This window comes from Gekko japonicus, unplaced genomic scaffold (assembly GCF_001447785.1).
Source record: "Gekko japonicus isolate JY-2015 unplaced genomic scaffold, Gekko_japonicus_V1.1 scaffold3566, whole genome shotgun sequence".
In the NCBI taxonomy this organism is placed as follows: Eukaryota; Metazoa; Chordata; class Lepidosauria; order Squamata; family Gekkonidae; genus Gekko; species Gekko japonicus.
The window spans coordinates 29,021-46,018 of record NW_015166537.1 but is presented as its reverse complement, the minus strand read 5'-3'; the positions used below and the strand labels follow the sequence as shown (position 1 = coordinate 46,018).

Genomic DNA, 16,998 nt, shown 5'->3' with positions numbered 1-16,998 from the left:
CTGTGATAATCTGAACAGGCCTGAGAAGAAAGAAGGTCTATACAGTGGTGCAAACAATACACCAAAGAAGCTAAGGAGCGACCTCTTGGATTTCTGACTTAATTCAGCATCAAAGATAAGCTTTTGGTTTTGTTTTTTCAAAAAAAAACCCCACACAAACTTTGACCATCCAGCATCCATCAAGTGGTACTACTTAAATTCACACTAATTTTGAGGGACGGTAGATATTCCACATAACGTTATGAAGGCACAAGCTTTTTACATACAAATGCCTGAAAGTTCGCTTCTGTGATAAAGCTGGTTTTTTTGCAGATGCTGTGCACTTTTTTCCCAAAAAGGGAATTGGATTATTTTTTCTACTACTTTGCAGGCACACACACACACACACACATACATCTTCAGCTATGGGACTTGATTCAGCAGGGCAGGCAAACGTTCCACCTTGCACTTGACACGATTTTGATCCACTGCCACTAAAAGTGCTTAGTCCAGTATCTGCTTGGTTGAACTTGGCCAGAGCGCTTAGCACTTGGGAAGAGTGTATTTATTGATCTCTTGTTGCCAGCAATGGATCTGTGTCTAAAAGCCTTTTTAAAAGCCTACCTCTCTTTAGAAATGGAATTGGAATTGGTTACCACTATCCAGGTGAGGGCTACAGATAACTCAAAAATACAAATGCTCTTCAGGTAGCACAGATCACTCCCTCTGGAGAAAACAGTGCACTCTGTCATACCCTGCTGAGGTCGCCACAGCAAATTGACACTGTTTGCCCAAAGCCAGAGCACTCTCCCAGAGCCTCCTTCTAGATCCCGTTGTATTTATTTCCACAACGGGCCTTATTCCTAGTCTCTACTATAAAGCAGCAGCCCTGACATAGATGAAAGAGTGGTTCATATTGGAAAATCCAAGACTGTTAAAGCTAGAAGGCCATGATTTGAAATTAGGCTGGCACACATTTGTACGGTATGAAAAAAGCAGCATACATAATTATTTTAAACAAAATATGCTAAGAGAAGCATTGCTGAAGGTATGGGAAGAGACTAAAAAGCTTGAGGCCAAAAACCTAGAGAAGGCTAGGTGCAGTATAGTCAGACCAGTTAGGGTTTCTTATTTTGCCGCTTCACCAACCTTTACTGTGCTCATTTTCCTACATGTTACTGAATTATGGCTGTTGTTAAATCTCTTCAATAAAAATAGTTTGCTACTCTGCCTGGGTCTAATGGTTGCAGCATCCCTGCTGGATCAGACCAGAAGCCCAGGCATGACATTCTCCCGGCTGCTGGGCCTTCTCACCCACCCTGCAGTCCGGAACAGCAGGAGAAAGAGAGTCAACTGGAAATCACATGGCACGACATGTCACCCATCACATCCAGCCCTAAACCCATTTGATTTCGGCACCTCAGCTGATGCTCTGGGAACTCTAGAGTACTACCAATGTCTTTCCAGAGAGTCTGCTGATGCTCTGACTTCACATCCAGGTATTTATCTGGACAAGACATGAAAATGACACCATGTCCACCCTGTGCTCTGTCCTCAGACCTCACAGGGGTAGCAGGACATGGCCTGGACTCTATAATCCAGCTGGAATCTATAATCCAGTATCCTCTTTCTGACTATGCCCCCCCCCCAAATGCCCCTGAGAAGTCTTTATGCAAAGACCCAGAACCCAAATGACTGGCCTTTGGCAATGGGTTTTCTGAGATATGCTGCCCCAGAACATGGCTTGTGTGTGTGTGTGTGTGTAAAGTGCTGTCAAGTCACAGCTGACTTATGGTGACTCCAGATATTCAAGGCAAGAGACAGTCAGAGGTGGGTATGCCATTGCCTGCCTCTTGCAATGCAGCCCTGAATTTCTTTGGTGATCTTCCAAAACTAACCAGGGTTGATCATCCTTAACTTCTGAGTTCTGATGACATTGGGCTAGTCTGGCCCATCCTGGTCAGGAGAACAAGGAGGTTCTATTTATTCACCATGGCTAATAGGTGCGCCCAGATTTGCTTTCCTTTTCTTTTTTGAGCCAACTTGAGTCCTTCTAATGGAAGGAAGGAGAAATATGCACAGTTCAATGAATGTAAATAGGAATGGAACTACTCTCCATGAATCGGAATACTTCTCCTTAAAGTGGAGTGGCCATCATCACTACATCCTAGGGCACCATTTCCCAGCTCCATTCTACATACTCTGCAGAAGTATCTCCCTTTTCTCCTGTCCTGAACCTTCCGCTCAACAACTTCACTATGTGCCCCAATCCCATCAGGGCAGGAGGCACCCTTACCACTTGACAGGGCATCTTGGGCATGCTCCTGGGCCTACACCCTCTGACCTTCCTCTGACGGAGCTCCCTCTGCCTCAGAGAACTTTGCTTCCACCTTCACGGATCCTCCCCACATCTGAAACAACAGCAAGGGAGAGGGGTAAGACTCCACCACCAGAGCTGCTTTAACCACCGGGGCAAGAACCAGGGTTGGGTTTTCTTCCCATCCTAGTGAATTATCTAGAGGTAGAAATATCTAAGAAAAGATGGGAACAATAGAATGAAGAATTATAAAAAAAGAGATAAAAGGAGGACAGACTCCATTCAAGAAGAATCTTTTGAAGAAGCAGGGTTTTAGAGTTTTAGAAAGGAAAGCTACACTGAGAACAGTTGGGAAAAACAAATCACCTGGAGTAGGTGAGATATCAGTAGAGCTATTCCACGCCACAGAAAAGTAATCCATCAAAACTGTAACATGATTATGTTAGCAAAGATGGAAAACAAAACAGTGGCCCACAGACTGGAAACGCTCACTTTACATTCCAGGTCTGAAAAATGGAGACATCAAACACTGTAGCAACTATCAGACCATTGCATTAATTTCTCATGCAAGTATGCTCAGCATTTTAGAAGTCCCTGACCTGGATAGCCCAGCCAAGCACGTCAGATCTCAGAAGCTAAGCAGGGTCAACTCTGGCAAGTACTTGGATGGGAGACATCCTTAAAAAACTGGCTACCTCTTTGGCAAGGGAAAAAGCCAAGAATTAAATTGAAAGTATTGCAAGATTTCCAAGAAAATGCTGGTTTCGCTTTACCATACTGGAGGACACATTATAGAGCGTCCTGTTTGGTTTCGATGAGAGATTGGATTTTGCTTGAAAATCAAAGACTTTTAGCCCTAAAAGGGCATGATTTAAAGACAGAATGGCATGCTTTTGTTTGGTATGGGAAAGCAACTGGGCATAAATACTTTAAAAATCATTTGATAAGAAAATCCTTATTATCAATTTGGGAAAAGATTCTACCATTGGTATATTTTATATATGATTTATGGTTGTTTTATATACGATTTTAACTGTATTTATATATGTGTTTTTATGTAAACTGCTTTGAGCCTGCCTCACAGGGAGGGCAAGGTATAAATCGAAAAAATCATAATAAAAAAAATAATATATCCTAAAATTCCATTATGGGTGTCACCCCTTGAAGCCTTTTTACACCAAGATTAATTTCAGTGGAAAAAAATTCTTAGATATGAAGATCTTTTAGATGATAAACAATCCCTAAAACAAAGGAAAAATTAACAAGGCAAAGTGTTAATCTAGATTGGTGGGTAAGGGCTCAAATTGAATCTAGATATGCTAAAAATAGAAAATCTAGTTTTTATTTAGAACAATGTGCATTTGAAAAATTGTTATGTACATCTAATGGTAAGTTGATTAAGAAAATGTATGTATTTTTAATGCAAATGAAAATGGAGGATGAAGCGGTTAAAGATTGTATGATTAAATGGATGTAAAATCTAGGTTATAATACTGATCTGGCACAGTTGAGTAAACTGTGGAAAGTGAATGTGAAAATGACCAAATCAGTTGCATTTAAAGAGAATCTGTATAAGATGTTTTATAGATGGTATTTAACACCAGATAGATTAGCTAAAATGTAAAAAAATATGTCTAATAGTTGCTGGAAGTGTAAAAATCATGTTAGGTTCATTTTACCATATGTGGTAGACATGTGTAACTGTACACAAGTTCTAGGTTATGGTACATACATTTATACACGCAGTTTTGGAGACTTCATTACCTTTTCGACCAGAATTGTTTTTACTGACTTGTATACCAGATGATTTTGATAATAATCAAAGATATTTTATAATTCATGTAGTAACAGCAGCTAGAATCTTATCTGCAACTTTTTGGAAACTTCCAACAATACCCTCTGAACAAGACCTAATAATGAAGACCATGGAAAGTGTGGAAATGGCCGAACTTACTCTGATCTTAAAAGGGCATATGAAAGAAGATTTTGTTGGACTATGGACTCTTTTTTACAATTGGATAAGAAAGAAATCTAAAATATGAACTTTTAAATATAATATGAAGAAGCCTTTATGAACTTTTAAAATTTCACAGTCTATCCTTTTGTAGTGTGAAATTATATGTGGAGAATAGTTATATGCAGAGGACTTATTATTTTGTTTCTCCTTTTTCCCTTACCCCTGTATAACCCCAAAATCTAATAAAGTGTATTATAAAAAAAAACAACTGGCTACCTCTCTGAATATCCTCCAGGACCCCAGTAAGGGTCGGTCACCAGAGATCACCATGGCTTCCAGGTGCACACACACAAGCACACACATACATGCACATATAAATTTTAAAAAAAATTACAACAAGGACTGTTGTTATATATCGAAAGAGAAATGCCAGAGGTTCCATTCCAAGTGGAGTCACAAAAGGAAGAGGCAGTTGACATCATATTGCAAATTTACGTTGGTTAATGGAGCATAGGAAAGAATTTCAGAAGAAAATCAGCTTGTGATTCCTAGCTTACATCAACGCTTTTGACTGTGGGGATCAAGAAAAGCTATGGTTGATTTTAAAAGAAATGGGGGTGCCACAACATCCAATTGTTATGATGCGCAACCTGTACTCTGGGCAAGAGGCCACTGTTAGGCCACAATATGGCGAAACAGAATGGTTTCCAATTGGCTAGGGTGCCAGACTAGGATGGATTCTATCTCCCTGTCTCTTCAAACGCTATGCAGAACATGTCATAAGGAAAGCTGGATTAAATGTACATGAAGGTGGAGTGAAAACTGGTGGAAGAAACGTTAACAGAGATATCCAGATGTTTTATATCGCCCTTCCGTTCAAGTCCACCATTTAAAATTGCAGTTTGTATATTACTGTTTCATTGATTTTATTTTATTGCTATTTATTACCTTGTATTTTTGAAGGTTTTATTGTGTAGTTATGAACCCTGGTTACCCACTCTGAGCCAGTTTCGGGAGAGCAGATTAGAAATTAAATGAAATAAAAATAAACAAATAAATAAACAATTACTGGAAGAATGTGAAGACTTGAAATAATTACTAATGAAGGCTAAAGCAGGAAGTGCTAAAGGAAGATTACATCTGAACATCAGGAAGACAAAAGTAATGACTAGTGGGGAATTACAGAAATTTAAAGGTTGATGATGACGAAACTGAAATTGTTCAAGACTTCCTGTTCCTTGGCTCCATCATCAACACAAAGGGAGACTGGAAACAAGAAATCAGGAGACTGAGATTGGGAAGGGCAGCCATGAAAGAGCTAGAAAAGATTCTTAAGTGTAACGATGTGTCACTGGTGACCAGGAGCTAGGTAATTCGTGCCATAGTATGCCCCATTAGTTGGACAACGAAGTTGGACAAGGAAGAAAGCTGACAGGAAGACAGTTGATTCTTTGTGGTGTTGGAAGAGAGTTTAGAGTTTCTACAGATACCCTGGACTGCCAAAAAGACAAATAAGTGGGTCAGGAAGGCACCCACTCTTCTGGCTTTCCGCAAACTAAGCAAGTTAATTACTCAAGAGGGCTTTTCTAAGCAAGCAATGGGGTAGCACTGCGCAAAAGGCTTCAGAAAGTAACTTGGATGAATTATTGGGGACAGGAGTGTATATTACTTTGCATAGTTTGCTGTAAGCTGTATCTGGCTATGTAATTTTGCATCATATAATGGGGTCACGTTAACATTTATGCTTTTCTTCAATCCTGTTTCTCAGATTTCTGGTTGGTTCTACAGCCCAAATTCTGTTTCATAGTTTACTGAATGTACCTTCCTATTGATCGCCTTGAGTGACATTACATGGCATTAATGTAGATCTTGGTTCTACAGCCCAAATTCTGTTTCATAGTTTACAGAACCAGGTGTGAGTCCAGTGGCATCTTTAGGACCAAAAAAGTTTTATTCAAGGTATGAGCTTTCCTGCTGTGCAAGTTACCCACCCGAATCTGTCTTCATGGAAGGAACCACATTAAGAGGTGGAATGGAACGGCATCAACCTTATGAAGAAGCTTGCACAGGTACAGACTGATAGTTCTTTCTTACAAAATGCAAAAACAGGGACTATTCTGAAGAACTGTGTTTGCACACAAAAAGCTATACCTTGAATAAAATTTTGCTTATCTTACAGACGCCACTGGACTCAAAACTTCTTCCATAATTAATATAAATAAATAAAATCCCCTCCCCCCCACTACCAGTGGGTGGAGGGGAGTACTGGCCAGTGCTCCCTCTAAGCTGAGTTAGTGTGAGCTAGCTCAGTTTTTCAGCCTCCAGCTCACAGATTTTTGTCTTCGCTCAGGAAGGATGACTCCAGAGCCAACTAATTTATGCAGTAGCCAAATCACTTGCTCACAAATTTCATGCTAGTAGCTCACAGAGTAGAATTTTTGCTCACAAGATTCCACAGCTTAGAGGGAACATTTTGGCCCAAATGATTCCTTCCAGATGAACACCCCGGGACTGTATCCTGGGCCTCCCTCCGCCCTCCATGGCTCAGAATTTATTTTGATTTACAAAAGTCAGCTCGCGCCTTTCAGCCCCTGCAAGCGACACCTGGTGGCTATTTATTCAATCAGATTTATATCCTGATCCCTCTATCCCTGAATGGGACTCGAGGTGACTTCCAGCACCCCCGGGGCACCCCCACCTTCTCTCTACCAGCCGCCTGGCGGATCAGGATCCCCCCGAGGCCGCCCCGGAAAGAGGCGCCTTGCAAGCCCCGCGGACCCACCAGGCAGCCGCCCCAGGACAACAAAGGGAAACACCCGCAGAAGGAAACCACGTTTTAAAAATATTTAAGCACACACCCCTCCCCCAAACACAGGAGAGCAGAATTTCTGTCTTCCGAGACTGAATGGACTTACTTGAGAGTAAACCTCCCCAGGCTCCGGCTGCAAGGCTTTTCCCGCTTTTGCGCGTCTGCAGCTCTCCCGGCTCTCTCGCCCTCTCCCGCTCCCCGCTCCCCGCTCCCCGCTCGGCCTCTCTAGCAAACCGCTCGAGTGTTTGAACCCTTTGATTTCTGCAGCCCCATGGAAAAAAGCTTCCTCCTTGAGTCTCTACCTTGGACTTGCAGACTTTTAAGACTGTGCCATCTAACACCGGGTATCGATGTATCAGATGGGAAAGTTAGCTTTCTTGTTTCTGTGCTACAGGATTGCAGGGACTGTGTTGCCTAGTGCTGTCCTGATTTTTAAAATATTTAATCAACCTCCATCTTTCCCCCCCTCCAAGGTCTAGTTTCTTGGGGTATAGCCTTGAGGACCCACGACTGAGCGCTGCCTGCTTGCCCAAGAGGTGGTGACTCAGCAGGACCCAGATTTCGGTCCTTGACAGTGCCACTCTGTTGCATACAGGAGAGTGGGGACCACAACAGAGAAGGCAGGTGTATGGGAGGTTGCTGATTTTGACTATTTGCAGGTTGGCACCTGCAGAAGAGCTCACTCAGAGAACATAAGAGAAGCCAAAGTTGGATCAGGCCAATGGCCCATCCAGTCCAACACTCTGTCACACAGTGGCCAAAAATACCAGGTGCCATCAGGAGGTCCAGCAGTGGGGCCAGGACACTAGAAGCCCTCCCACCCCAAGCACCATGAATACAGAGCATCACTCGCCCCAGCCTAAGAGTTCCTATCTATGCCTTATGGCTAACAGCCATTGATGGACTTCTGCTCCATATCTATATATCTAATAGCCAAGTTGCCCCCTCTGTGCGGATATCTAAATCCACACATTGGGGGCACTTGGGAAGCAGAGAGATCTTCCTGCCCACGTGGAACTGCCTCCCTGCAGCCAGCAAGACGGCCCTGAAGTCATGGGCCAGGGGACACCATTGCTGCTGGGTCTCTCCCAGGAGAGCAGCCTCCTTCCAACCAGCAAGACAGCCTTGGAACCGCAGGGCAGGGGACACTGCTGCCGCTGGGTCTCTCCCAGGTGAGAGGCCTCCTCGCAGCTAGCAAGTTGGCCATGGAGCTGTGGGGTGGGGGATCCCACCGGTGGGTCCCTCCCAGGCAAGCAGCTTCCCCACAGCCAGAAAAACAAGGAAGCCGCAGAAAGGGAGGCAGAGGAGGGGGAGATTGTTGAGGGGGGGGAGAAATAAGGGAGGGGGGCAGACTAAGAAGGGGTGGGAGAAAGAGGACATTGTCTAGGAAGGGCTGGGGCAAGAGCGGTGAGACATACAAGGGGTGAGAGGAGAAAGGGGAGGTGAGGGGAGATTGATAGATAAGACAGGAGGGAACTTTGACAGAGAAGGGGGGAGAGGTAAGCAAAGGTGGGGGAAATGCCCCTTCTCTGCAAGTTTCTTGCGGTCTCCCCCTGCGCTTATCTAATTCCCTCTTGAAGCGGTCCATGCTTGTAGCTGCCAACACCTCCTGTGGCAGTGAATTCCATGTGTTAATCACTCTTTGGGTGAAGAAGGATTTCCTTCTATCTGTTCTAACCCGACTGGTCAGCAGTTTCATTGAGTGCCCACAGTTCTTGTATTGTGAGAAAGGGAGAAGAGTACTTCTTTCACAGCCTGCTCTATCCCATGCATAATCTTATAAACCTCGATCATGTCACCCCTCAGCCGCCGTTTCTCCAAGCTAAAGAGCCTTAAGCGTTTTAACCTTTCTTCATAGGGAAAGTATTCAGAAGCGATGGTGTTGTTTCGGTACACAGTGGGAGAGGCAGTCTCACAAATATGATGGGCCTTGAGGGCTTTGCATATAATAGCCGATACCTTATATTGAGTCTGGTAACTGATAGGCAGCCAGAGGAGTGACTGTGGAGGGCGGTAATATGCACGCTCCCATCTTTTTGTTGTTGTTATTGTCAGAGGTGGTTTGCCGTTGTCGGCCTTCAAGTCACAACCCTGGTATTCCTTGGAGGTCTCCCATCCAAATACTAACCAGAGCCAACCCTGCTTTGCGTGAAAGATCTGACGACATCAGGCCAGCCTGAGCTATTGATCTAGATCCCAATAACGGCTGAGCTGCAGCATTCCACGCCAACTGGAGTTTCAGAATTGATTCTGGGGGAAGTCTAATGGACAGTTTGAAACGGAGATGAGCACTGCAGCCCTAGATTCGGATTCGACTGGCTTTCGAGCAAGGGAGCCTTTATGTTTACCTTTACCTTTACCTGATGGGCAGCCAGAGGAGTGACTGTTGAGGGGGGTAATATGCATGCTCCCATCTTTTTGTTGTTGTTATTGTCAGAGGTGGTTTTCCGTTGCCTTTATGTCAGCAAGGGTCAGCTGAACTACATCAAAAGTGGGGAACATATCATCTAAAATCTCCACCTTCCCAACCAACATTACCTCTGTCATTTCAGGGTTTTAGTTAGTTCCCTCTTAGCCAATCTTCCACAGACTAGCCATTGTTTTCGTATTTTCCTGAAGGAGATTGGATTTATACCCCCCCTTCACTACCTGAAGAAGTCTCAGAGCATTTTACAATCTCCTTTCCCTTCCCCTCCCCACAACAAACACCCTGTGAGGTAGGTGGGGCTGAGAGAGCGAGAACTGCCCTTGAGAGAGCAGCTTCAAGAGAACTTGTGACTGACCCAAGGTCACACCAGCTGCACATGGAGGAGTGGGGAATCAAACTCGGCTCTCCTAGATTAGAGTCCTCACTCTTAACCACTACACCAGGCTGGCTCTGGAGTTTCCTGGGGTACCTATTTCTGCCTGACATGAGGCATGGATTTTTGTTACTGTCCATTGTGCCACCTAATGTTTTATGGTTTTATTGTTTATGGGTTTTCTGTTGTAAGCCGCCCTGAGCCCACTTGTGGTATAGGGCAGGGTATAAATAAAATAAATAAATAATAATTTATAATGCCACAGAATAAGAACATAAGGAGAAGCCATGCTGGATCAGGCCAGTGGCCCGTCCAGTCCAACCCTCTGTGTCACACAGTGGCCAAAACCCAGGTGGCATCAGGAGGCCTTCCCTGTTGGTCTTTAAAGGGCTTCTTCGGGGGGAAGGGGGAATAATTTTCCCTTTTAATCGAGGCTCAAAACGCCCGCTCGTTCCCTTCCCTCAAGCTTTTCCCTTCGTCCCTCCCCTGACCGAATGGAAGCAAGAGCGCATGCTCACAAACCGATCTCGGGCGATAACAGAAAATAGGCGGGTCTAACGGTCCTTGAAGAACGTCAGCTCGCTGTTTGCGTCACTTCGTCTGCGACCTAGCTTCCTCCTTCGTGTCGCTCTCTTGGCTTCGCCCTCCCCCCCGTCGCGGGCTTTGTCGTCGTCGCTCTCGAGTGACGTGTCTTTCCTTTCCGGCCTGAGCGCGCGGCGTGTGAGGAGGTGAGGCGAGGCCTGGTCCGGCTTGAAGGGCTGTTTTGTCCTCGTTACCAGGGTGGCGGAATAGATTTCAAGGGGGAAGGGAGTTGGCGATGAAGGCCTCGCATCTGTATCGCTCTCTGTGGTTCTATTTATTCGAGGTCATCTAGAGGGTCTCTCTTGGCTGTTTCGGGGAACAGTTCTTTGTACAACGCGCTCCCGTGCGCATGCGTACTGCCTACCTTGGGCCTTTCTTAGGTTCTAGTTATTCTTAAAGAAGCTCAGGAATTGTAACCCCCCTCCCCATTTCGTCCTTGCAACAACCAGTTTTTTTTAAAAAAAACCTTTCTGCAAAAATTAATTTTTAAAAGTTTGACCACAGAGGCTTCCTTGAGTTCGTTTTAAGCAGAATTTTTTTTGTCCCGTTGGGAATGCTTCAGGCGACACAAAAGTGGATGCATTCCCTAGGGTTGCCAACTCCTGGTTGGGAAATACATGGAGATTTGGGGAGGGTTGGGGTGGAGGGACCTCAGCAGGATATAACGCCATAGAGGCCACTCTTCAAAGTTGTAGTGTTCTCCAGGTGAGCAAATCTCCATCATCTGGAGATGAGTTGTAATTCTGGGAGATCTCCAGCCCCCACCTGGATATTGAGAACCCTAATTCCTACCACAGCTTGTGGAGTATATATGTATCACTTAGAGTGCCATTCTAACCCCATTTACTTCAGTGGACTTGAGAGGGTAAGCCTTTGTTTAGGACTGCACTGTCAGCCTACTTTGTATGTTTCTGTCTTTTTCATGGAGGAGGAAAAAAGCTGCTTTTTTGACATTTGGTTGCCTGAGGTATTCTAGTCCTCCTCCCTTGGTGGAGGAGGGGGGGTTGTACCTACTGAGAACCAGTTTGGTGTAGTGGTTAAGTGCGTGGACTCTAATCTGGGAGAACCGGGTTTGATTCGCCACTCCTCCACTTGCACCTGCTGGATGACCTTGGGCAAGCCATAGTTCTGGCACAGCTGTTCTTGACAAAGCTGTTTCTGTCAGAGCTCTCTCAGCCCCACCTACCTCACAGGGTATCTGTTGTGGGGAGGTAAAGGGAAAGGAGATTGTAAGCTGCTCTGAGACTCCTCTGGGTAGTGAAGGGCGGGGAATAAATCCAATCTCCTCCTCCTCCTCCTCCTTGTGGAAGAGAAGCACTAAGCCAATTATTTACAGGTTATAAGCTTTTGAGACTCAAAAGTTATCACGAGGGGAAATTTGACTCTCAAAGTTTATACCCTGAAAATGTTATTGTTCTGTATAGTGCTACTGGACTTGAATCTAGCAACTGCAGTCTGGACTTATTGGGTGGTGGTGGCTTTAGGTTAGGCTTTCCTCTCATATAAGATTAGTACTGTGGCGTGTATTTGGTGTTAGCTTCAGGGCAGCCTCGGTTATGACAAATTCCATGACAAATACCAAGATTCTAATCAGAGCTCTTATTTTAAAGCTTTTTTTAACCTGGTAAACATGCCTAAGAATTGATTTTATTAGTCTTTAATCTACCACCAGATCACTGGTTTATTGTAGTATATAGAATAGATTAAGATGAATGAGTGACTTTTCCATTGAGATTTCTGTCACTGTAGCTGATCCTAATAAAAAGGTATTACGTGGATTGTGGTTTGATTTGGCCAAAACCTTCCAGTGAGATTTTTGCCTTGGTAGCACTCCGTGCTGGTGGGAGAACATAGCTAAACCAAATGCTCAAAAAGTTCAAATGAGAGTAGCTACACGTGAATAGGAAGTTAAGATCCATACTCAGTCTGAGCTTGTGTTAGTACTTCAGCCTCTCTCTCATACTGTTGTTCATGGTCTTCATATCTTGGTATAGGGCTGCCTGTTCCTTGTTACTTGAAACTAGGAGTGCATGGTTGTCCTAGTTTCAAGACATCATGTTCCTCTTTCAGGGAATTATTCATTATTTCCTGAACTCTATTCTGGCATTGAAACAAATTGCTGAGAAGACAGTGGGGCATCCCTGTTTGGTAATTTTAATTTCAGGATTGCCGAACAAGTGAGAATTGTGTATAGTTTTATTATAACTTAATGTCATTTGTAGACTGTTGTCCTTCTATAGCTGAGAGTTGAAACAAAGATAAAATATCCCTGCTTGCTTAAATTAATGCACAGTGTGTCTTTTTAAGTATGCATATGGTAATGAGGAGAATCTGCTGAAATATTTCCGTAGGGTGGGTAGTGTTCAGAGGCTGGTAGGGATCTTCTCTAGTTTCACGTCACTCGAGCATCCGAGAGGCACTGATCCGTTGTCTTTTCTACTCAGGAATTTCTTGTTGCACCTCACTAGTAGCAGGATCTAAAAACTTACCATGCAGAACGACGCTGGGGAATTTGTGGATCTGTACGTGCCTCGTAAATGGTGAGTAAAAAGATACAAATAGAAAAAACAGCAGGGCTGTCCTTACCAATCACAAAGAAAAATTAGACAAAAGAGCAGATGGTGCAAATGAAGAAGGATATTTTATTATTCAGGTAAACAATTCCCCACGAAACACATAGGGGATTTTTTTTCCTTCTTCATTTGTATCGTAGGCTCTTTTGCGTGCTTTTGTCTCATAGTATTTCTATGCTCCGTGGGAATTGGTCAACTCTGTTTCAATGAGCAAGAGAAGTTTATTTGTATTTATTTTAAAAGTTTACATCCTGTGCCATCCTGTGTGTTCAGGGCAGCTTACAAAAATGGTTTAAAACATGCAGTCAAAAACAAAGCCAGCAGCATACCAGTCAGGTTAAAGCTGAGCTCAGCAGACTAAACCAAATCACACTGAAAAACACACATCTGAAACAGAAATGCTCAGTGTGCCTTCCAAAAGAAGGAGAGAGAAGCTCTCTACAGGTCCCAGATCATAAAAGAGCCTTTAAGAAGCGGCATGTTGAATTGAAACCAGAAGCAAACGGGCAGCCTGGGAGCCGTTATATCTGTACAATACCCCACAGTTAAATGGGAGGCCACTGCATTCTGGTCTAAATGGAGCTTCCCGACCTGTCTTCAGAAGCAGCCCTCTATAAAGCAAATGACTATAGTTTCAACTCAGAGTTATGGAAGCATGAATCCGTGAACTCAGAAAGGGAGGAGTTCTGATATAAAATGCATACAGATGACACAATTTTGAGCAGTAATAGCTGTTTTGTTATATTACTGTCTTTTTCTGGTCGAAGAGCCTATTGGCTTTAAGACTGGGATGGGATATAAGCTGCATACAGGGTGAAAAAAATAGTAGAGTTTAGAAAGTGTTTTTTTTTTCTATGTGATAGGTTCATATTTTAAATATAAAAGAAGAGGTTGGATTTATACCCCGCCCTTCACTCAGAGTGGCTTACAACCTCTTCCCACAACAGACACCCAGTGAGGTGGGTGGGGCTGAGAGAGCTCTCTGAGAACTGCTTATGAGAGGACAGCTTTCAGAGGACTTTTGACAGGCCCAAGGTCACCCAGCAGCTGCATGTGGAGCAGTGGGGAATCAAACCCGGTTCTTCCACATTAGTCTGCCACTCTTAATCACTACACCAAATTGGCTCTCCTTCTCTTAGTACTGATCTTGCACAATTTACAGTAACAACTTCGTATTCTTAAAATCCCTGAATTAAATGGCTGCGTAACTAATGGTTGTGTAAGCTCAAGCAAGTCTCTGGAGAGGTAGCATATAAATTAATTGGATTTCTGCCTGTGCTGGGCTTGTTTTGTAATCCCCGAAACATATGGGCTGCCTTATACTGAACCAGACCATTGGTCCATCAAAATTAGTATTGTCTACTCAGACCAGCGGTGGCTTTCCCACGGTCTCAAGTAGAGGTCTTTCACATAGCCTTCCACCTGATCCTTTTAGCTGGAGACCCTGGGGATTGAACCTGGGAGTAATGAGCTTGCTGTAATGTAGATTTCTTTCCTCCAGCTGTCTTTTAGAAGCAACCACTCAATGAATTGATCCATTTCTTTAAAGGCTAGTTAAAGACAGTTATGGGACCATTGAGACTCGCACTTTACAGTAGGGCTAAGGCTTCTATCTTAATCACTGTCTTGTTTTTTATTTGTATTTTTAAAAACACTTGGAAGAAATTCCAGCATAGTAGATAAGTGTATCAAACACGGTCAACTTAAAATACACAGAGAGTACTCCATCTTTCCACGTTATACCTCTGAGGATGCCCGTCACAGCTGCTGGTGAAACGTCAGGTCCTACAATGCTAAGACCACGGCCACACAACCCGGAAAATCTACAACAGCTAATTAAAATACACTCGTTCAGTGATAGAAAAGGCATGATAATTTTGAGTAGGATGTTGAATACAGTGAACTTATGTTACGTAATCCGAGAACACCCAAGTCAGTGCTATGAGGAGTGTAACTGCACCTCCATGTTTTTCCCTTTTTCCGTGTGATGAAACAGTGGATGCAACACTGGTTATAACAATTACATTAGTTAAAGTCCACCAGAGGGCACGAATCAACAGAATAAGCAGCATTGTTCAATGGAGTTATGCATAATAATGTCACGTGGGTGGAGTTTCTGCCGAGGGTATGTGGCAGGGTATATGTAGGTCAGCCATGCAGTGTTGGCCGTACAGACACGGCCGCTAAGTGCATGGCCTTGATAGGATTTGCCTGGACCACTTTGTTTGGAGGGTGGTGTATTGTTTTTCTAGACCTGGCTGATTTATAATCTTTTTGTGTTTCTTTTTCCTCAGCTCTGCTAGCAACCGGATAATTGCTGCTAAGGACCATGCTTCCATCCAAATAAATGTTTCAGAGGTAGGCAAACTATCATAATTCGTCATAATCAGTGTTCCCTCTAAGCTGAGTTAGTGTGAGCTAGCTCACTGTTTTTTAGCCTATAGCTCTGGCAGATTACACTGTGCTGTGGCTGAGCATATGCAGATCACTCTCTTTCAGCAGTTCTGTATAGCGACTGTAAGGAAAAGCCAAATTATATACAGTTGCAGCCTTCTTAAGCCACTGACCTTTATGGATTTAGAAGGGTATGACTGTGCTTAAGACTGCACTGATTAGTCAGCCGATTGCTGCCATTTTCAGTTTTGTCTTGCTCTGTCTCTGGTGTGGGCATTTGAAGGCAGATCTGAGCATTACTAGATGCTGCAGTGGCATGAGACGAATCGCTGCTGCTTTCTTTGGGCACAGAGGTGCCAGGATGGTGAACTGTTCCCTGGTTGAAGCTTTAGGATGCTGGGAATGTTGAGCACGGGCATCAGTTGTTTCTCGCACTGCATTTGGGTCAAGATCCTCCCAGATCCACAGGGAGAACCTAGAAGGAGAGGAGCAGATGGCTGAAACAAAGAACGGGCCACCAGCTCCTCAGTAATAAGAACAGGACTGTTTTTAGTTTCGTGCATACTTCCGAGGCGTGTTTGTGGCATACTTCCGTGGCGTGTTTGTGTGTGTCCCATTCTGTAAAGGTCGATGGGTCTGTCTTGTTGTTTTCCATCATCTCCTTTTGTTCATTAAACACAAGTTCTGTTAGTTGGGATGTGTTGCGGCTTAGTAAAATTTAGGGGAAAATGTTTCTCCATACATGGGACAGGACAGATTTTTGCCCCTGATTTTATGGCTCCATTGAATCTGGGCAAATGCATTTTTAATTAAGGCAGCTGAGCTCTATTAATTTACTTCACTGCGTATCTAGGCAGGGAGGTAGCAGAGAGGCCAAAATGTATTATCCTTTCTGCATTTGCTGAATTTGTAGATATAATTTCACTTTTCCCATGGGATCTTTGTTAACATCACGAGAAAATGAGCTCGTACAGTTACACATTCTGATGCTGTGAACTGCTTCAATTTCAGGTTGATAAGGTCACAGGCAGAGTCTGTGGCCAAGTCAAGACATATGCAATTTGTGGAGCGATCCGTAGGATGGTAAGTGTTTTCCTAACAATATATCTCTAAGATGAATAGAACTTTCAGTGCCTTTTCATCTCAAGGTGGCTTTCTTTTTTTTGCAGTTGCCCATTGAGGCCCCTCTACAGGGTGTTCTCATGCAAAGATGCCCTGAGTTCATGTGCCATCCTTTTAGCCATTTCACAATGGGTGCCAAGACTGTGGTACAAGAGGAAGGTGGAGGGGCGTTGTTTAAACAGTCTTCCTTCAAGAGTCAGTTAGGTTTAGTGGTTAAGAGTGGCAGACTCTAATCTGGAGAACCGTGCTTGTTTTCCCACTCCTCCACATAAGTCAGCTGGGTGACCTTGGTTCAGTCACCGTTCTTTGAGAGCTGTTCTTTCAAGAGCAGTTCTCTCACTCAGTCTCACTTACCTCACAGGGTGTCTGTTGCGGGGAGAGGAAGGAAAGGCGATTGTAAGCCACTCTGAGACTCCGAGTGAACGGTGGGGTATAAATCCAACTCTCCTCCTCCAAGATGTTTC

At 44.0% G+C, this 16,998-nt stretch overlaps 1 protein-coding gene across 1 annotated transcript; it reads left to right on the top strand.

Annotated features, from left to right (window-relative positions):
• Positions 1 to 10,518: 10,518 nt before the first annotated feature.
• LOC107111343 (40S ribosomal protein S21) lies at positions 10,519 to 16,495 on the top strand (the record flags this gene model as incomplete). The annotated part of the gene is made up of 4 exons (XM_015412306.1): positions 10,519 to 10,591; positions 12,890 to 12,985; positions 15,313 to 15,376; positions 16,424 to 16,495. Coding segments are annotated over exons 2-4 (186 nt in total), but the record flags the coding sequence as incomplete, so codon positions are not given.
• Positions 16,496 to 16,998: the final 503 nt, after the last annotated feature.